General features: G+C 41.8%; 1 protein-coding gene across 3 annotated transcripts in view; it reads right to left on the reverse strand.

The window, feature by feature from the left end:
* Positions 1–22951, reverse strand: part of LOC311053667 (extracellular sulfatase Sulf-2-like) — a 59119-nt gene that overhangs the window by 13368 nt on the left and 22800 nt on the right. For all 3 annotated transcript variants that reach the window (XM_084069319.1, XM_084069320.1, XM_084069321.1), the window contains exons 3-12: positions 19403–19617; positions 16922–17042; positions 16572–16690; positions 15995–16146; positions 14982–15151; positions 14297–14447; positions 13030–13129; positions 12822–12897; positions 6530–6658; positions 5579–5635 (exon numbers count right to left, since the gene is read on the reverse strand). In XM_084069319.1, the coding sequence (XP_083925445.1) occupies positions 5579–5635; positions 6530–6658; positions 12822–12897; positions 13030–13129; positions 14297–14447; positions 14982–15151; positions 15995–16146; positions 16572–16690; positions 16922–17042; positions 19403–19562 (1235 nt within the window). In that variant the 5' untranslated portion in view covers positions 19563–19617. The remainder of the gene's footprint in view (positions 1–5578; positions 5636–6529; positions 6659–12821; positions 12898–13029; positions 13130–14296; positions 14448–14981; positions 15152–15994; positions 16147–16571; positions 16691–16921; positions 17043–19402; positions 19618–22951) is intronic.

Here is a 22951-nt window from a genome sequence, read left to right on the forward strand (position 1 = left end):
CAATCACAGGTTTGAACATTAAGCTGTGGTTCAGAGTAGAGCCCGAGACAACAAAAAAAGAAGGTGAAAGACCCGCCGTCTCCGGTTTACTTCCCGTATCTGCGTGCAATGGGTGGCCTTCTTTTAGGAGACCGGAAGCAGTCTATTAACCCATTGAGACCGGGAAAGCATCTGTGTCATTTTAAGATTTTTTTGGCTATTCAAAAATAGCAGATATACAAGCTCAAGCTTCTAGATCTGCTCTTTATGAAAAATCGTGACATTTTTGCAAATCTTTGAATATATATACTACAAATGTCTTCTAAATCCTAACAGCTTTTTTTTTTTTTTAAACCTATGTTGCAGAGAGCAGCGCAGAGAGCAGAGCAGCAGCGTTTGCTCCGCTCACAACCTATCCAAAATGGTCATTTTTTAACTACCGTAAATTTCGGACTATAAGCCGCGACTTTTTTTCCCATTTTTCGACCCTGCGGCTTATATAACGGTGCGGCTTATCTATGGATTTTTACAGCTAACTGCCACTAGGGGACCTCCTAAATCTATGGATTTTACAGGTTACAGTCCACCACCTTTAACTCTTATGGGCTCTATGGCAGGTCCGTGCCCCCCACCTTTAAGCGGCGGGCTCCAACAGGAAAAGCTGGAGGCCGGAAAAGAATGAGACAGGCAGCGCGCGAACAACAAAAGCAAAAGTGGAACCGAGAGTGGTACGAGAGACAGAACGAGAGCAGGACAGACATTACGAGAGACAGTTTGTGCAAATAAAGTTTTCATGCACAAACCCTCATTATGGACTGTGTGTCAGCAACTCCCTCCCGACTACCAGGAAAAAATAACAAACTTCGGCGAATTCACACAAAGAAAGATAGAGGAATATTCCATCGGACCGGACCAGATCATAAATATGGATGAAGTGCCTTTGACGTTTGACCTGCCTCTCACTAGGACTGTTAACAAGAAAGGTGAATCGTCCATCACGTTGAGAACCACTGGCCACGAGAGAACGAATTTCACTTGTGTTCTGGGCTGCACAGCATCTGGATTAAAGCTTCCGCAAATAGTGAATTTTAAGCGGATTACTATGCCAAAAGAAAAGATCCCGAACGGCATCTCCTTTAAAGTCAACAAGAAAGGGTGGATGATGGAAAGCGTAATGAAGGAGTGGCTGAATGAGTGCTACGTCGCGCATCAATCTTACCAAAACGCAGTAGTTGACAGCCAGTCAGTGACACATCACTGGCTGCTATTTATATATTATTATATCACTACATAATGTTATATCATTGACCTAAATGGCTTTGTATCAACAAGGATAGGGTGATTAAAAAAGGTTATGTCTGTATCAGAAAAGTTGGAAAACTTTAGTTAAACTTGCAGACTGACTTTGGACAGACATTACTTTACCTGGGTTACACCTACTAATAATCTGATAAGATAGATCATAGATGTGCTAGAATGTTGACATGAAATAAAAATCCTGTTTAGTGTTTCATTAGCGCGATCGTGCCAAAATAGGCTACAGCTTGTAGCGACGGTGCAAGTAAACACACGTTGAAACAAAGACAAAGATAGCAAGGATTCAACAGTGACGTCAATACAGGAAGTAGCACGGACGACGCTGTTTATAATCCACAGTGACATCACTGACGAATCCTTGGTATCTTCATGTGACCAACTCAACTTTTCTCCGCTCTGCGGAAAATCCTGGCGACGCAAGGTTATAGATTTACGGCGGGGAAAACTTGGAATTCCCGGCCGCCTTCTCGCGGACCGGTGGTACATGTCCCACGGACCGGTGGTTGGGAACCCCTGCTGTAGACCAGTGGTTTTCAACCTTTTTCATGCCAAGGACCCCTAAATTGATACACATTTGGCCACGGTATGAGCTTGTTGAGCTTGCTATGAGCTTCAAAAATAGCAGATCTACAAGCTCATAGCAAGGCACTTGGTGCCGCACTATGAGCTTGTAGATCGGCTATTTGTGATTAACCAAAGCTAAGTGGTTAAATGATTGTGACACTATTAACTAATTTTGCTGGGGACCCCCTAGTACTCCCTCAAGGACCACTGGTGGTCCCCGGACCACTGGTTGAAAACCACTGCTGTAGATCACTGCCGGGACTTGCACTGGGAGTGCATCGTTTTAGTTTGAAAGTTGAAAAGTTTGTGTGTCTGAAACGCTATGTGATATAGTACAGTTTACACAGCACAGTACATGTTCCATAGCTACTATTGCACTAAATGGTAACACTTGAATAAGTTATGCAAATATGCAACTTGCCAAACAGCCATCTCTTTCCCGACAATCCCCTCTGTGCATGAACCCTTACATACAGTATGGTAATTAAACATTAAAACACCCGCGGCTTATAGTCCGGTGCGGCTTAGATATGTACAAATCATTCAATTTAGCTGCTGCGGCTTATATTCAGGTGCGCCTTATAGTGCGAAAATTACGGTACTTCTAAGCCCTACTTTTTATCCACACCCAAGACCCTGAGTGTTTTAGCGGCCTATTTTAAATTGGCACTTTGATTTTACTAACCGGAGCTACCGATTTCAAGCTATGCTGGTTTTAACCTCACTTGCGATGACTGCACTTCCGTAGCTATAGTGACAGCTACCTGGCCTGGCTACAAGCACCACCGACAAGACCGAAGAAAGAACATCTACTCTTCCTCATCATGGGACACTGTTCCCCCTCGATAGGCCCAGTCTTTGGGCCTATGCGGGTAACGTACCGCCCTGAGTAGGACTGCCTGAATAACAACAAGCACTCTCTCAGCTGTGGGCTACCGGTGTGTAGCCCTCTCGCGAGTACGTCCCGCTCTGTGCCGATTACCGGCTTAAACTCACACCATAGTCTCCACTGTTTACCCTGCCAAAAGCCACTTTACTGGCCACAGTTGTGCTTCATTCACAGGTACCAGTGTCATGCCTCCACTTGCCGCACCTGGCTGCGAAGGCTGCCTCCGGTTGTCCCAGAGAGTGGCCGAGCTGGAAGGAAGGATCTCGCTGCTGTACAGCATCAAGATCGTGCTTGTGATAATCGGGTGCAATATTTAGTTCAGTGACCGTGGGGCTAAAGAATGGTTGTGTTCACGTTCACTCTCCCATTGCAATTAACCCATTAAGACCGGGGAACGCATCTGTGTCATATTAAGATTTCTTTGGGCTATTCAAAAATAGCAGATATACAAGCTCATAGCAGTGCCGTGAGCTTGTACTGTAGATGTGCTATTTTTTGAAAAATCTTGAACATTTTTGCAAAACTTTGAATATATATATGTTTTAAAGCGAACATTTTTAACTCCGATCTGTGCTTCTGGGGCCCGATCAGGCAGCAGGTCCGTAATGTACTGGGTGGCAAGACCATTGTGGGCTTAAAAAGTTAATAAAAGTATCTTAAAATCAATTCTAAAAACGACAGGAAGCCAGTGGAGAGTTGCCATGACAGGGGTGATATGGGCACGTTTTTTAGTGTTGGTCAGAAGCCTGGCAGCAGCATTTTGCACCAACTGCAGGCGAGAAATGGACTTGTGGGTTAGACAGGTGTACAGGTGTCCGGCGGTTGGGGATTCGATCGGGACATATAATTGTGAATCATCCGCATAGCAATGGAAGTGGAGTTTATGCTTGCAGATGATGTGACCTAACCCCAGCATATAAATGGAGAATAGTAGGGGTCCAAGAACAGACCCCTGCGGGACGCCACATGTAAGAGGGGCCGAGGGGGAGGAGATGTCCCCTGAGACAACGGTTCTGTTACTGAGGTTGGAGCGCAGGAGTTCTAGGGCTGTTCCCTGCACCCCAGCCCATGTTTCTAGGCGAGTCAGAAGGATGGAGTGGTCGACTGTGTCAAATGCCGCGCTCAGTAGTACCAGTATGGTCACCATCATCGATTGCGAGTAGCAGATCACTTGTTACCTTAATAAGGGCGGTCTCTGTACTGTGAAGGGATCTAAATCCAGACTGGAATTGCTCAAAAATGTCATTATTGTTCATGAAGGTGATTCATTGGGAGGAGATAATTTTCTCTAGGACTTTTGACAGAAATGAGAGTTTGGAGATTGGCCTGTAGTTCTTTAAGACAGATGGATCTAGATTGGGTTTCTTAAGTAGGGGCTGAATGATGGCATGTTTAAAAGCGGAGGGAAAGGAGACGGTGGATAGGTATGCATTTATGATGGCCAAAATATGGGGTGAAATTGAGTGAAAAAACTCCTTAAAAACTTTGGTGGGGATAGGGTCCAGTTGGCAGGAGGATGATTTAACAAGCGGACGGGGTGAATTTTTTTTTTCTTTTTGCGGAAGCAGTAAAACCCCGTGATTACCAACTAACAGGGGATTGATCATACTGTTGATAAATATTCTATGACTACTTCAAAGGTAAGAAAATTGAAAAATCGCTGGCAGTGGGTGCACGCAGACAGAAATACGTCTGGCAGTGAAAGAGCTTGATATGAACACATTTATCTTATATGGTAAAATGCAGAGGAGAATGTAATTTAAAAACATTCCTGACAGGTATGTGCATAATGCATCTATTATCTATTAATAACCTACTGTCAGCCCAAGCAGTAAGCCCACACAAGCTGACTGTAACTCTGTCTCGTGGTGCTGCGATGGTCGTATCTCTGTCTCTCTCCATTGTATAAACATGATTATTAACCTCGCTGTTAGACCTGCGACAAGCCCGCTGTCATTACGTGTAATGACATGACCATGACAGCACAGCTGTACTGTATATTCATAGCTCCGTTCATTACAGTAATACATGCATGACAAACGCGTTGCTGACTGGGATGTTTAAGACGAAGGATACTAAAGTATTCATATACTAAAGTATACTTAAGTATTCATGTAAGCTGGTAGATCTCTCTCAACCATGACATCGAAACCACAAAACTCCATGTCCAGTGTGCTACTCACTGCTCATGTTAAGAGACCCCCACTCTCTCTCTTTTTGTCATCTCTCTCTCTCTCTCTCTCTCTCTCTCTGCAGTCTCTCTCAGCCTGTTTTTCTGTGTTTCTGGTTTTGTAATGTTTTTCGGTCCCAATGGAAATATTACGGAACTAGAAAATGTGCTACTCGGAGCACAGGTCTCCGCCAGTACTGTTTCCTGATTAATCCTGTCTTACCTCACTTCAAAAGATATAAATGGTCTTTTGAAGTGACACACCTATTTATAGGTCTCTATTTCATCATGCGTCTCGCTAGCCAATCAAAGCACACCCTTTCAACATATTGTCACGTGTCACTTGAAGCTTGACCAATGTTAGCTTGGTGGACACACGGAAGGACGAGAACGAAAACATAGTCTCCTGGCGGAGACAATTATGCAGTACTAGATGTGAATATTGCGGTACTATACAGGACTAAATGGCACTTACATTTTTGTTGTGGGTGGGAACGGCAACAGAAATGAACTGTGGATCATCAGAAATGAAACCTTTGCGGTAAACGGTCTCTTGCAGGGCTCAAGTTCAATGGTTCCCAAACTTTTCAGGCCACAAACACCCAAAATAATCAGGAGTTCAGCTGATCAGAGCACAGTAATAGCAGTTATGTACGTACCCTCTCTCCACCAGGAATGAGTCTCTCCATACTTTTTTCTTCTTGTTGACTTGGAACCTGAAAACAAAAATTAAAAGGTTACGGGTGCGATAGTTAATCAAACTAATCTATTTCAATGATCACGGTATAAACAGATTTAAATAAAATAATTGAAAATCAAAATTTCTAAAAAAGATAGTGAGCTTGCTATTTTTGCTATTTTTGTGTGACACTGCTGTGCAACAAAGTATAAGATAGGTCTTAAATAATGATAATAATAATAATGAATTGCATTTTTATGGCGCTTTTCTAAGCTTTTCTAAGTACTCAAACTTACTCAAAGCGCTTTACAATGGTTCATTCATTCATACAGGGAGGGGACATTGGGAGGTGGGAGCGGCGAACAGTCGACGCCAGCGTCCCCACTTTTCCCACATTCACACACCAATGGTGGTAAGCTAGCGCCGACCGAATCATTGGAGGCAATGTACGGTTCAGTGTCTTGCCCAAGGACACTTCTACATGTGGACAGGAGGAGGAGCCGGGATTCGAACCGCCGACCCACGGATCATTGGACGACCTGCTCTACCTCCTGAGCCACAGCCGCCACAAATGGCTAATCAGACTAATAGATTCAAATTTGATTAAAAGAATAGATTAGAATTATTTTGCGTTAAAGATAATAAGATTGATTTGTTTAATATATGTATATATATAAAACACACATATAAAGATGGCACAGCTACGTCACTGCGTCATAGCTAAGAAAATAATCAATAACTGCAGCTCTACTGCATAAGTTGTACTTCCAAATCTGTTCGGTTAGTGTAAGCAAACCATATCTCATTTCAATGATCCATCATTGTGTGTGTGTGTGTGTGTGTGTGTGTGTGTGTGTGTGTGTGTGTGTGTGTGTGTGTGTGTGTGTGTGTGTGTGTGTGTGTGTGTGTGTGTGTGTGTGTGTGTGTTGACCTGTTGGCAGGTGTCTCCGGCTCCAGCAGGGTGAGTATTGATCGTCCGTCCATGTCAGCAGGAGTGTCCAGACCAGCGATGTCCAGGATGGTGGGGGCAAGATCGATGTTCAGCACCATGTGAGGGTTACTGAACACACACACACGCGCACACACACACACACACACACACACACACACACACACACACACACACACACACACACACACACACACACACACACACACACACACACACACACACACACACACACACACACATTAACCTTTCCCACAAACTCAAACAGTGAAGCTCCTCTTCTTTCCTCTCTCCTCTCCTCTCCTCTCCTCTCCTCTAATGTTTTTTATTTTACCAGGAAGTCTCATTGATATCAGAAATCTCTTTTACAAGAGAAACCTGGCCACGGTAGCAACCATATAAAATAACTAATACATAATAAAAACATATTTAACTCATTCACTGCCAATTACCAATGCTGCCAAGGATGTTTTTTTTTTCTTTCGTTTTCCTCACAGCAGTGTTAATTTTGTCGACTAAGACTAAGACTAAAAGACTTAAGGTTTTGATATTTAGTCGACTAAGACTAGACTAAGACTAAACAATTTTCAGAAGACTAAAATAGGACTAAAACTAAATGGTGTGTTATTCAAAAGACTAAGCCTAAATCAGAATATGCTGCAGTGTACTTGTTTTTGACTAAGACAAAGACTAAAAGACTAAAAGACTAAAAGACTTAAGGTTTTGATATTTAGTCGACTAGACTAAAGACTAAACAATTTTCAGAAGACTAAAATAGGACTAAAACTAAATGGTGTGTTATTCAAAAGACTAAATCAGAATATGCTTTCAAAATTAACCCAAGATATTGTGATCCGAAGATTTGCTTCTCCATTCACCTCTTGGTTAACTTATTACTTAAATATCCTGTATCTCGGCTCCTGTGTACTTTTTTTTTTACTATGTATTTTTGGTCAAGACATGCTATTTTCAAAGGCAGACAATTAATGTCAACGAGGTCGCGATGACTTCGTTAACATTTGTCATCATCATCATCATCATCATCATTTATTTAACTCACGACCATGTTCACATGGTATGGAGCACAGATATCATACATTTTCATTTCATAATATTCATACATACATACATAGCAAAAGGCGAGCCTTACTTAAACAGAGGTAGAACATTTTTCAGAAAAGCACCTAATTTATAAATAACTCATTTAATTGCTTATCACATTGCAATAGTAGAATTAATTTCTGCATAGATGGGCGAGTTATATAGTACTTTGGCAGATATTTTTGTCTAAGACTCATAATGGTAGTGTTTTTACACTCAAATATAACATGAAACTCATCTCCAACTTGATTTCCATTGCATAGATTGCATAGCCTCTGGCTTCTTTCAAGTCCTCTATATCTACCAATGATCTTTGGGATTCTTGTGTTGTTCACCCTGAAATTACAAATGGCCTGTCTATTCTTCTGGTTGTCACACAACAGATATTTTTCCAACTTAAACTCTTGCTTATACTGTCACATAAATAAATGTCACATGATGTCATATTATTAAGTTCACTTTGCCACTTTTGCAGGAACTGGTCTTTCAACCTTTGTTCGACTGTTCGTTTCAACCATTCACTGTTATTACAATTCTGTGTCAGCCATATGTAAGACATACCACAGTCGTCCAATATGTGCTTTACCTGCGAAACCCATGGTGACGTGTATACACCTGTATTAAACAGGTTAAGCAGACAGTCATACATTATACGACTCAATTTGCTCTCTTTCCCTTCAAGCAACCGGGCCCAATAGCCAATGAGTCTTTTTTTAACTAGAATACAAATTGGGTACCTCCCCAGCTCTCCATACACCATATTACTACATGTGGTTGTTTTTACTTTTAGGATATACTTAAGGAATTTAAGATGTAATTTTTCTAATATTTCAATTTTTTCGAACCCCCAGACTTCACAAGTGTACAACATGACTGGTGAAACCAACTTGTCAAAAAGATCTAGTGCAACATTTACTGGTAAATCAAAATTTCTACATTTACAAAGGAGGGAATACATGGCACGTGAGGCCTGCTTATGCAGCTCTTCAATAGCAATCTTAAATGAACCATTATAATTCATAGTGATTCCGAGATACTTAAAGCTATGGACGACTTCTAGATTGTCTCCATTACAGGAAAACTTTAATCTGCTGGCGTCAGCCTTTCTACCTCCAAATACTGTTACCTTTGTTTTTTCACTGTTGATCTTTAGTTTCCACTTTTCACAGAAGCCACACATGTGGTCAATTGCCTTCTGTAAACCCTCCTTCGTATTTGACATGACGATCGTGTCGTCCGCATACAATAACAACATGAGCTGTAGGTAGTTATCAATCGTTTCATCATTAAAATGTATCGGCTGACAGCCATTGTGTCTGAGGTATTCCTCCAGGTCATTAATAAATAAAGCGAACAGTAAAGGTGATAGGTTTTCCCCCTGTCTTACTCCTGCTAAACTTACAAAAAACTCTGACTTCATGCCGTTTACAAAGACACATGATTTAACGTTTTTATACATATTCTTTACTACAGCCATAAATTTGCCCTTGATTCCTACCGCTGATAGTTTAAACCAAAGAGCATCCCTCCAGACTGTATCAAATGCCTTACTATAATCTATAAATGAACAAAATAATCTCTTCTTTTTAAGACAAAATAAATCAACAATATGTTTCAGGACAAAAATATGGTCACTGGTGGAATAATTCTTTCTGAATCCTGCCTGAGTTTCCCTCAAGATAGAACTGTCCTCACAGAATATAATCAATCTTGTATTTAGTATATTTGTGAACAATTTACCCAAACAGCTCAAAAGTGTAATCCCTCTATAATTATCACAGTCGGCAGTATTGCCTTTCTTCTTGAAAATTGGTACAATCAAACCAAGCGTCCAATCTTCAGGAAAGGTACCGGAGTCAAGGATCTTGTTAAACAAGGATACATACAATGGCATGAGTATATTTACTGAACTTTTGATATACTCGTTCAGAATTTGATCACTTCCTGCTGCCTTACCATTTTTTAATTTTGAAACAACCTCCCTGATTTCCTGCTCTGTGAAGTTTGCATTTAGAATACTATTGTCATGGGAGTATGCTTCGGAATCAACTTCCGGTATCTGACTCATTTGCACTTCCCAGTCAGATAATATTTTAAAATGCTCATGAAAATCTTCCAGTGAAATTGGACAGTGCTCCTTTTTTCTATCAGTACCACTAAGCATCTTCCAGAAAATCTTTGGGTTTTTAGACTTCATACTCAACAATTCCTTGTTCAATTTATTTTTATGCTCTCTCTGGGCTTTGTACATCTCTCTCTTATATTCTTTACTTTTTATCCTTGCATTTTCGATATTAGCCTCATTTCTGTGTACTTTAAGCATTCTTTTTGCTTTGAGGTATTTTTGCCTTTTTAATCTGCATTCTTTATCAAACCACACTGCGTTTTTATTTACTTTCTTGCCCTTTCTGTGTCGAGCCACTGTTTTAGGAAATGTGGCTGCTGCGCTACTAATCAAAATACTACAGGCTTCTTTTGTCATTTCATCTACTGATAGGTTTTCTTGGTCAAGCAACAATTTATTCAGCTTATCAAGCTGAATGTTTTTTATGTACTCATCTATCTTGTGTGCATCCCATTTACCAATTTGTTGACTTCCACTATTTACAGTATGTTCCATGGGGCCCTCGACCTGATAATGAACCCTTTCCATATTTACCTCCAGGGTCACTTCCACCATACAATGCTTATCAGAAAACAAATGATCGAATTCATGTACACAGAAGCCTCTCACCTTGCTCACAATAAAAGGGGAACCTATCATGTAATCAATTACACTATCTTCAACTGTAGTTGCTTTCCCAATATGGGTGTCATCCCCACATCTTCCATTCAGTATACATAGCTCAAGATTTCTGCACAGATCTAACAGTGCACTGCCATAATTTCCGAAGTCTCTGTGTACATCAGCTGATTTTCTTTCTAGAGGGATATTAAACATTTCCATCATTCCCACCTGACACTCGTTTTCACAGACATCTTCATCTTGGTTCCATTTATCACCCTCATATAAGACAAAGTCATCCCTTTCCTGTGTATGGGCATTCATATCACCACAAATAAGAAAATAATTATTTTCCAATCCAATATCGGCTATTATTTGCGTCAGTTCATTAAACATGCTAACATTTGAGTATCTAGTTTTGTATGGTGGAATATAGACCGCTAGTATCACAAGATCTTTGTCATAATTGAGTGCATGTTTATTACATTTTAGGCAAACACCTAAGTCACTGTTTATACCTTTTTGCACCCATTTATCTGCAATTTTCATGTTCACGGCTATTATCACCCCCCCAGAGCGCCAGTTTGTTAACTTGTGTCTATTACTAGCAAACATTAAGAAGCCCATTGCTTTAAATTTGTCCAACATCTCGGGTGTATCAGCATCATCAGTTTTCGTTTCATTGAAACAGAGTACATCATAACTTTTGCATTTTTCAATAAAGTCAGGAGTATCCAACTTACTTCGTATACCACAGACATTTAAGGAAAGAATCCGTAGCCCCTGGGGACCTGTCCTCCTCTCCCCAGGGTCAGACGCAGCCTCTTCTGTCTGTACTCCATATCTGTCCTACACGTCTATACCAAAGTCTTTGTAATCCACGTCCTCGTATCCAATCAGGAATAGGTCATCTGGGGTGTTAATCGTGACATATCGGCCATCAGTCTTGCAGATAATTCTGCCGTCCCTTACGAATGTATGTTCACATTTGTCCCTGGCAAGCCAGAAGAGTTTACTTCTCATGCGTGTAAGATCCTCGTTGATGAAGATGTCCTTGTGCAGATCATCTTTTTTCAGCTCCGCTTTATTCTTCATCAGGTCCGATTTTTTCCTCCTGCTCACGAATCTGACTATGGCAGGTCGGTGCTTGCCTTGTTTTCTTTGTCCTAAACGGTGCGCGGTGGAGATGTCACCTTCGGTGATGTTTGCTCCAGCTGCTGTCGCTAGTTGACAAACCTTCTCCACCAGTTGCTCCTCCGTTTCTCCGTCTTTTTCTTCAATCCCGTTGATGCGCACGTTTTCTTTACGACTGTACTGCTCCAATTCATCTTCCTTGTATCTGCTTTCAAGAATAGTTTTATCAAGCTTGTAGCAGTCCACCGACGCACTCAGTTGCTTCTGTACCGCTTTGACTATTGCTGGCACTGCTGCTTTAATAGTAATCAGCACAATCTTTGTTAAATCTTCAGTGCCAAAACTAGCCAGGACTGAGTTAGACTCGACTTCGATTGCAGCCATTATGTCAGCGTGCATGGCTTCATCCCCTTCCTCTCCTCTCAGGCCTTTGATCATGGCCTCCTCTTCATCGTTTGTCTCGAACCTGTTTCTGAGGAATGATCCGGGCTTTGCGCCTCTGGGACCCCGCAATCTCAGCGGAGTTCCCTCGTTTTCTCTTCTAGCAGCGTTGCCAGGCTTTTCACGCGCGCTGCCTTCCTTTGGCCGTGCGCCGTTGCTCTCTTCTCGGTCCAAACTTTCTTTCGGCTCAGCCTCGATGTTTTCTTGTATCTCCTCCGCCGCGGCCACTTTGCCAGTCACCACTTTATTTACTTTCGGTCTCTGGCTCATTGTAGTAACTCTTGGGTTGTCGCGGGGTGTTTTACCCCCGCGTGTCTGCGACGCCATTCCTCACCCACTTCCTCATACACGTTTGCGCTTTGTTTGGCACCTAGTCAAAATGTGTTTGTGCCAAAACGCTCGTCTTTCCTTTGTACAGTTTTAGATGCAAGACATTGTTATCAAATTAGGTTTTCTTCGTATCTTTACAAACAAATCTCTCAGCAGCACTCTCTGATTCAAACGAGCAGCGCCATCTTGCTACGCCATCTTGCTACCAGTCATGCTCTCTCTCACACACCCTTCATAAACAACCTGCACAAACCTTGTGAAACCACACAGTATAACCCTCAGTGATTAGCAACCATCAGGGGATGGATCATAATGGAGATAAATATTCTGTAACTACTTGAAAAAGGTAAGAAAATCGAAAAATCGCTGGCAGTGGGTAAACGCAGCCAGAAATAAGTCTGGCAGTGAATGAGTTGTTAAAATGCAACATATAATGCAACATACATGAACATACATAAAGAAAGCTATTCAACCATAATGGCCTCTCAGGACAAACAATTAAATCCCCTCTTCACTTAGTTATAGTTTTGTATATGTTCTTACATGCTGCCTTGTTCAACGTTTGGTCCTCTGATGTAGAAAGGAACTCGGATGTCAAACTCATATGGCATGGACTTCCCTAAACACACACACACACACACACACACACACACATCATTATTATGCTGTACATCAACAACATTACAAAACAAATATTTTCTTCTGCAGTTTCGTTCAGTTGAGCCGGTATCTGTGGGGTCAAAGGTCATACCTTTAACCAGGCCAAACTGTCCAATGTGATATCCATGATCTGCCGTGTAGATGATGTACGTGTTGTCCAACTCCCCTGTCTGCACCAGCATCTGATACAACTACGCACACGCACACACACACACACACACACACACACACACACACACACACACACACACACACACACACACACACACACACACACACACACACACACATTAAATTCACATGATATTGTGTTATCATCATGACCATAAATCAAGAAAACTCCTGCACACTGCTCTAGCTCAGCTGCATCAATTTTATTCAAGCATTGAAGCTTGGCTCCCTCTGGACCTTCATCAAGAGAGTCTTACAGAAATGATACCATCCTGATCTTATGTAGAGAGATTAGGCATCTAACGATTCACACAACTCACGATACGATTCGAATCACGATACGATTTTTCATGTTTTTTAAAAACACAAAATGAGTTTCCAGACAAATGACCGAAAAATATTTTTATTTTTTTCTCTCTAACACAAATCCAGTATTTTCTTTTCTTCTCTTTTTTTCTTTTTTTTTTTTTACAATACTATGTTTTCTCAATACAGTAGCAAATGACTGAAAACTCTTTTTTTTATCAATTCTCTTGTTCCTGGATTTTCTTCGATTTAAATTGTCACCAGTTTGAATCGATTTTAATCGATTTACGACAAATCGTTACATGCCTAAGAGAGATGCTCCTCCCCCCCACCCGTGTTCACTGGTGTGAGACAATCACACGCTCCTGTAGGAGTGTCTCTCAGTGATTGTCCATGACCTGTGTGTGACTGATCACCCTGACCAGACAATTACACATGGACATGATTATTGACATCATGACCTACAGTACACCTGCCACAACGCCAACCCAACACATCATTTATATTTACATTATTTACAGAAAATGCACAACTAAGAAATGTAAAACATCGGCTTTGCAGCAAAATGTGTTTTGCTGCAAACTAGTTGCAACTTGTTAAATTGCAGGGTTCTGGACTGACCAGTTGCAGCCCGGTGCAACTAAATGTAGTTGTGTTGGTGTGGACTTACAGCATAACATGCCATGAAATATCATCATTCAATCCTTTGGGGAATAAACTTTGTGTGAATTTGTGTGTGAATTGTGTGTGTGTGTGTGTGTGTGTGTGTGTGTGTGTGTGTGTGTGTGTGTGTGTGTGTGTGTGTGTGTGTGTGTGTGTGTGTGTGTGTGTGTGTGTGTGTGTGTGTGTGTGTGTGTGTGTGTGTGTGTGTGTGTGCATACCTGTTCCACACTGTCGTCCACAGACAGCAGTGTTTGTAATCTCTTCCTCTGCAGCATGTTGGTGAACTCCATGTGGATGGGTTTCATAGCACCCGTGTACCTCATGATCCAATGCTTGTCTGGGTTAGGAGCATAGTTATAACTGGGAGTACTGAGAGGAGAGGAGAGGAGAGGAGAGGAGAGGAGAGGAGAGGAGAGGAGAGGGTGAAGGAATTATGAAAGAGAGGAGTTGAGGGTAGAGAGAGAAAAACATATTAATCAGTCTTTTGTTGTACCGTATTGAACGTGTGTGTCTGTGTGTGTGTGTGTGTGTGTGTGTGTGTGTGTACTTACTTACGTACTAATATCTAAAAATGGAGGTGAGATAAAAAAAAAAAGTCGATTCTCAAGGCTAAGAATTGTATTTAGAGCTAAGGTTACGCGTCAGGGTTAGGATGCAGGGGTTTAGCATTAGCATTTTAGCACTTGAGGTTTAGGGTTTAGGGGCTGTGATTAACCACATGAACCCTAGTGCCCATATTCTGGGGGCGAACATAACATACTGTATGGTGAAAACAGCTGATCTACCAACTTGCAGATTGGCTAATTTCGGGCAGTTTGTGTGTGTGTGTGTGTGTGTGTGTGTGTGTGTGTGTGTGTGTGTGTGTGTGTGTGTGTGTGTGTGTGTGCTTGTGTGTGTACATACATGTGTTGCGAGGCGTTGAGGAAGGCGTTGCTGTACTGAGGAGCAGAGTCTTCAGGTCCGTGCGGAGCAGCATGGCTCAGGACCATGAGGACGGGCCGGTGAGGATAGACACGCTTAGAGGAGCGGAAGTACCTGATGGAGTCTGACGTGATCAGGTCTGTCAGGTAGTCCTGGAACACACACACACACACACACGTTTGTATTACTATACTTGTGAGGACATCAACGTTTTAATATTTTTTTGCCATATTTAACCGTAAGCCTAATGCCATTAACCCATTCAATCCGGGAACGCATCTGTGTCATTTTTAAGATTTCTTTGGCTATTCAAAAATAGCAGATATACAAGCTCATGAGCTTGTGAATCTGCAATTATTATTTTTCATCGCAAAAATGTGTGCAAATCTTTGAATATATAAACAACATTTTTAACTCAAATCTTTGCTCCTGAATCTTTTTTTCTCAAAAGATCTTTTTAACCACTGTGTGTTAAGTGTTACCACTTCACTTCCACTACACGCTGCCGTTACCTGCTACTAGGGGTGGGAAAATATAATCGATTCAGCAATTAATCGCGATTCGGATATAGACGATTATTAAAAAATATATATATTTTCATCATATCGCTAATTGCACAGAGCAGTCCATTAGTTCCATTACTTCCATCAGTTTTTATTATCAATAAAATATAATGAAAGTAAATTAATCGCAAATCGCAATAATCACAATTTAATTGAATCGTAGCCCTCGGAATCGAATTGAATCGTCAGGTACGTACCAATTTCCGCCCCTACCTGCTACCATCAAGTTTTATCGTTTAATGTCCTCAATATGAAACTGACAAGGAATAATGTTCATGTTCACTATTAATATGTAATATAATAATAGCTTATAGCCTCTGATGAGGTAGAGCAACATGTAGCACCATGTAACATTTTTACTTTCTCTTTCTCTAAAACAGTGTGTGTGTGCGCATGCGTGTGCGCACACGTGTGCTTGTGTGCGCGTGTTACCTGTGGATACTGGTCTCCATGTTTCTCTCGCGCTCCGTTGCGACACAGAGTGTAGTTGTAGAAGCGGCTGTTCTTCACCAGACCGACCCACTCCCTCCATCCAGGGGGAACATAAGAACCATTGTACTCATTAAGATACTTCCCAAAGAACGCTACGCAGAGAGAGAGAGAGAGAGAGAGAGAGAGACACAGACAGACTCAACTTTATTGTCAGATCACAGGTTTACAGAATGCAATTCATTTTTGTGCAAGAAGCTCCATCATTTTTTGTTATTATCAGAAAGAGAAAAAGAAATAGAAGGGGGGGGGGGGGTGTAAGGAGATATCTACATATATGCATATAGCATAATCTATGCTAGAATGGCTCCACTGGGGAGGTGTATAAAAGAACCATAAAGTACATATACTCTCGCACGCGTGCGCACGCACGCACACACAGACACACACACACACACACACACACACACACATATAGTCTCGCACGCACGCACACACAGACACACACACACACACACACACACACACACACACACACACAAGACTAACTGCTTTTAGCTACTGTGCATTGTGTGTGTACCTGTTCTGTATCCAGTGCTGTTCAGGTACACTCCAAAGGTCCGTGGTTCATGCTGTCGTTGCCATGACAACGAGGAACAGTTCTCATTGTTAGTGTAGGTGTTGTGGTTGTGAACGTACCTAGAGAGAGAGAGAGGGGGGGGGGGGGAGAGAGAGAGACAGACAGACACACACAGAGGGAGAAAGAAAGAGTGAGTGAGAAAGACAGAGACAGACAGACAGAGAGAGAGAAAGAAAGAGAGAAATAAAAGAGAGAGATTAATGACTGGGCACTGACTTTCATTACTTTACACAATAGATAAATAGATGGATGGATGGATGGATGGATAACGGACGGACGGACGGACGTACTTGCCAGTCAGCATGCTGGAGCGTGACGGACAGCACATGGGCGTGGTCACGAAGGCATTGGAGAAATAAGTGCCGCCCTCTTCCATGATGCGACGAGTTTTATTCATCACCTGCATAGAACCTGGTAAACACAGACACACAGACACACAGATAGAGACAGACAGACAGACAGACAGACAGACAGACAGACAGACAGACAGACAGACAGACAGACAGACACACAGACAGACAGAGAGAGATGTAAGAAAATTATGATGAAAAAGCAGAGGAAAAAGCAGAGGAAAAAGTGATCTATCATGGAATATTGGGTCTTCAACATTCAACTTGTCTTTTCTTGAACAGCATTGTGAACCACATCAGCAAACATTCTCAGCTTGGTAATGGCTACAGGTGATAAGTACTGTGTGTGTGTGTGTGTGTGTGTGTGTGTGTGTGTGTGTGTGTGTGTGTGTGTGTGTGTGTGTGTGTGTGTGTGTGTGTGTGTGTGTGTGTGTGTGTGTGTGTGTGTGTGTGTGTGTGTGTGTGTGTGTGTACTCTACTGTATAAACACTGTGTGATTATACTGTGTCTGATGACATAGTTTATGCAAAGTGAGAACGGCGAGTGGCGAGGTAATTGCCGCCTGTTACTAGCACTTACGACCTCGAGGCTTACGCAAAGGTTAAAATGTAATTTAGATAGCATGTTATGTAGACAGACGCCAGGTTTATTTGTTGACCCCATCATCCTATAGTTTAGTGGTTTCAATGTACAGATTATTTACGTTTTGATATTATACCGTTTACACTGATGATAGGTTCTTGGTTTACCTATGATCCTAGATTACCATCTCTATGCATTTGATGTATTTACCTCGTGTTTACCTTTCTTACTGCAAATCGCTCTGGATTATGAGCGTCTGCTAAATGCCTAAATTGTGAATTGTTATGCTGTTTACACAACAAGCTGCTGGGAGACAGTTACAGACGACAGGAGTGGCAAGTGACCAGCGGCAAGGGCAAGGGCAGCGTCAGAGAGGCTACGGATTGATGGCTGTTTTATGGCCCATAGGTCAGAAGCCTGTCTCCTGTTTCTGCAGCGTGAGGCAGCTTGATGTACAGTACAAGCACACCCCCTGGACATGACGCTAGTATGTCATTATGAGTCATATATATTGTCATATATTGATGCTGAGTGCCAAGCAGGGAGTCCCATTTGTATAGTCTTTGGCAAGACTCGGCCGGGCGGGGGATTGAACCCTGACCTTCCAGTTTCAGGGCGGACACTCCAACCACAAGGGGTCTTCAACAGGGGGTCCGGGACCCCTAGGGGGTCCTCAGAGCTACTACAGGGGGTCCGCCAAATCTTTGTGTGGTATGATTTATTTTTTTTACATTAACCACTTAAACCCTGGCATCCATTTTCTGAGGAGAACTTAAGCCAAAAAGTAGCCGATCTACAAGCTTTATAGGCTTGTAGATTTATAGGCTTGTAGATTTATAGGCGTAGAGGGAAAAAAAGAGCAGCAAAAGTTTATCTGAAACACAATTTTATACAATACAGAGGGGGTCCCTGCTTCATCTCTCTCTCAGCTAGGGGGTCCTTGGGCTGAAACCACATGGCCACTGCTTTGGTTCTGGAACAGGGAGTAGTAGTTGTAGTAATAGCATTTAGTAGTAGTAGCAGTAGTAATAGTATGGTACACAAAATAAGTAAATAAATGAAATAATATTAATAGTATAAAGAGTTGTAGATCTATTATTAGTAATAATATAACAGTATTAGAAGATGAATAGAATAAGTGGGGTGCAAGGACCCTCTGGGTTACTTGGGGGGGGGGGGTTCCAAATGGACCCTTACAGGTCTGTATCTCTGAGTGTACAAATGGAACCAATTAGAACCATAAGGGTCCATTTGGTTCCACTCTCAGAGTCATGGCGTTCCTTGAAATGTGAGGACCGCTGGTATTGTGATAGCAGATGTGAAGGTCCATACACCAGCTCTGACAGTGGTGTAAAGTAACTAAGAACATTTACTCAAGTACTGTACTTAAGTAAAATTTTGAGTTATTTTTTACTTTACTGGTATTTCCAACTGGTATTTCCAATTTTCAGTACTTTCACTTCTACTCCACTACATCTCAGAGGCAAATATTGTACTTTTACTCCACTACAATTATTTGAAAACTTTAGTCACTAGTTACTTTGCAGATTTTGATTATTACAAAACATACACTAACCACTTCGGCCCTATATATATTTTGTCCATTTGAAAAAAGCAGATTTACAGGCTCACAATGTGTTTTCAAACGATTTTTAAACATTTTAAACTTGTTAAATGGGACATTCTGCACGATGAGTACTTTTGCTTTTGGTACTTTAAGTACATTTTGAATTCTGGATTTGTAACAGAGCATTGCAGTAATGATACTTTTACTTGAGTAAAAAAATGTTAGTACTTTTTCCACCACTGGTTAGTAGTAGTAGTTAGTAGTAACAGTACCTAGTTCTGTATCCTGGTCGTCGGTGAGGATGAGGATGATGTTTGGTCGGATGTTGCGTCTGTCTCTCTGGAGGCGGGGCTTCAGACGCTGGCCAGAGAGGGCGTGGGCGTGGCCTAACATCAGGAACACGAGAAAGAGGAGGAGCCGGCCCGCCGCCATGGCCTTCGACCCCTGACTTCCAGGATGGGAACCAATGGGATGCTTCCGGTGGTGTCTGAAAGACAAAACAACTACTTTATTAATATATAATAGGCTCCTATAGAGCAATAGGCTCTTTTCCATTTAGTGTAGCACTGTGGTTCTCAAACTTTTTAATTTCAAGGACCCCCATAACTCTCAGAGTTACACCCTCTCAAGGATCCATGAGGGTCCCTGGACCACACTTTGAGGCCCACTAGTATTTCTAGTGAGCCAACATGCACAATATCAGCATCCTGACTCTGTTTGACCAGAATGGAACAGAGCCTTCATTAGTATCATTGATAACACCTGTGAAGGAAGTAAGAAGAGGCCCAATTTTTCTCCAAAATGGCAGCTGTGCATAGAGCCTATTACCTCCAAGGTTAGGTGGGGTCGCGACTCACGAGTCAATGGCCGCATTATTTTGGGGTCGCGGGCTGAAAAGTTTGGGAACCCATGCTATAGAACACCAAAGTCTGACGTAATTTACACAGCCTACCTGGGTCACGATTTTTTCCCCCATTCTGAATTCCCATAGACGTGTTTAATATCGCGTCAAATAAGTAATAACTGTTTTCCAAAAATAAACAAAGGATTTGAGAGAACGCTAATGGTACACATGGCGAATTAGTTAAATGTTCGCCAGAAACAGACTGTATCAAATATGAGTGACTGACTATCATAAATGATACAGAGCCACCTCCCTGACAATATCGCAGAGACAGTTTGTTTATTTTTGGACCACAATTCTTATATGAGACGATTCTAAGATGACCCAATGTTATTCTCCATAGAGAAATTACTTCTACGACCCAGGGGATGAACGAGTGATTGAAGTCGAGTGAAGTCAGGACTTGCTTATCTTAACAAATGTATTTCAGTATTTATATAAATTGTAAAAGTCTATTCTACACAAAAGAAAACCATGCACACAAATATATTTATCTTGTAAAAATGTTCCACACAAAAAATAAGATGATGCACACACAAATATTTCTTGGTTTTAGTATGTATAGTTTTTGCAACTATCATTTAAAAAAACATAACGTTGAACCTCCATGTACAAACTTTATTTTGAGACAGAATTGCCATTGTTCCATTCACAAATGCATTTTTTTCCCCCGGGACTAGTATTTCAGAAGCTGCACTATTTGTTGTGCATTGCCGTGGTGCACAACACGAAGATCGCACGGGCAATTGAGCTCGTACGGACCCCTGGTACAAAATATTTTCAGATGACTAAATGCATATACATTTTGGGGGTCCTTGACATGAAAAAGTTTGAGCACCACTGATATAGGAGATCGAGGCTACTGATATAGCATTTTTTTTTTCCCCTGGATTTATTTGGATTTAGAAGACATTTGTAGAATCGGCCTCAGGCAGGTCTTAGGGTTAACGATTCCTATGGGGGTTTCAAATGGACCCATACAGCTCTGAGATTGTACAAATGGATACATTTGACTTCGGGTCCATTTGTACACTCTCAGAGTAATGAGAAACTGAGAAGTTTTGGGAACCACCAGTATTGTAATTGTAATAGCAGACGTGAAAGTCCACATACCAGCTCTGACGGTGTGATTAAAACGGTTTCGGAAAACGTGAAAGAAGAAATGTGAAAGAACCGAATCCGGTTCCTCAATGTTGGATCCTGTTCTTCCGGTTGAATGTTGAATGTACTGGACTGGATTAATGTCTAATTGATTAATTAAGGTGATTAGCTCCATCTAATCACAGTAAGCACTATAGGGATGTGTCCATAATCGGTATCATTTATCACGTAAAAAAAAGAAACGCTCAAAATAATAATATCGCAGAGATATTATCATGTCCAGTCATACACTGGACATGCGTTGGCTTTATACTTGGACTGCTTTTTTTCCATAAACACAAAATATCTTTGCCCAAAATAGCAGATCTACAAGCACTGCGACGCGCTGTGAGCTTGTAGATCTGCTAGTTTTGGGCTAATGTTCCCAAGCGGTTATTAAAAGCAGCATTTTAAGATTTTTAAGCATATTTTTTTGATTATCGCGATAATATCGATAATCGCAATTATTTTAGGCCACAATAATCGTGACAAAAATGTTCCCGTCCCCAGTATATCTGTCGAACCGAGTCACAACTAAATGTACCGTAATGCCTCAACTACTATACACTCCAAACTGCTTGTCAGGGCGCGGGGTCCCCAGTTCAAATATGATTATTTTGGGGGGGTTGCAGCTTGAAAAGGTTGAGAACCACTGTTCTACTGTACTGGTTACAAGACCAAAGCTCTGCCCAGTTAGCCCACCAACAGACCAGTCTACCCAGTTCATACCCATACACATTATGTTTCAAATATATTGGATTTATCGTAACATACTCCAGACCAGAGGTCTTCAACAGGGGGTCCTCAGAGTTACTACAGGGGGTCCGCCAAATCTTTGTGTGATTTTTACATTAACCACTTCAACCAAGCATCCCTATTCTGAGGAGAACTTTAGCCAAAAATAGCAGATCTACAAGCACACAACGCCTCGCGCTGCGAGGCGTTGTGCGCTTGTAGATCTGCTATTTTCGGCAAAGTGGTTTAGTATGGGGGGGAAAAAGAGCAGGCTAAGTACAGAGTGAAAGGGCAGGTATACTACGTATTGTTTAAGTGCATGGTTACATGTCTGGAAACACACATTAACATGAATCCAACATGATAGTGCTGTGAAACAAGTCTATGAAGCTGCCTATGAAATCTATGAAAAAATAAATATTCGATACAATATATAATGGGGGTCCCTGCTTTATCTCGCTCTCAGCCAAGGGTCCTTGGCCTGAAAACGTTGAAGACCCCTGCTCCAGACCATGGAAATACACAATCTTCATATTTTAAAGTTTTTTTTGTATTTTGAAAAAGAGGACTAGATAATGGGACTAGATCATCTCCACCTCTTCCCATCCCTCCATCAGTCCTACCTCCAGCTATAACGGCTGCGCTGCCTTGCTCGTAGGCTCTCTCTCCAGCACTGAACCGACAACCTCGGATCCCGCTTGCTCGTCGCTACCACGGTGCCGGTGTGACAATAGTCCCCATGGAAACGACACCGTCCCCTCGACAACCCAAGCGGTCCCCGCGGTAACACAGCTTGCGACCTCTCTCTCTCTCTCCGTTTATATCTACTGTATCTACTGTGTCTATCCCTCTCTCACTGTTTATCTCTTTAACTGTTTATATTTATCTACCTACAGTATCTATCTCTCTCACTTCTGTCCATCTCTTTCCTTGTGTTTGCTGTGATCTCTACCTCTTCTCTTCTCTCCACATTTTTCTCACCTGCTCCTCGCCTCTCATCTCTCCTCCTCTCCGTTCCTCTCCTCTCTCTCTCACTCTCACT

This window comes from Gymnoscopelus microlampas, assembly GCF_963454915.1.
Source record: "Gymnoscopelus microlampas genome assembly, chromosome: 10".
In the NCBI taxonomy this organism is placed as follows: domain Eukaryota; kingdom Metazoa; phylum Chordata; class Actinopteri; order Myctophiformes; family Myctophidae; genus Gymnoscopelus; species Gymnoscopelus microlampas.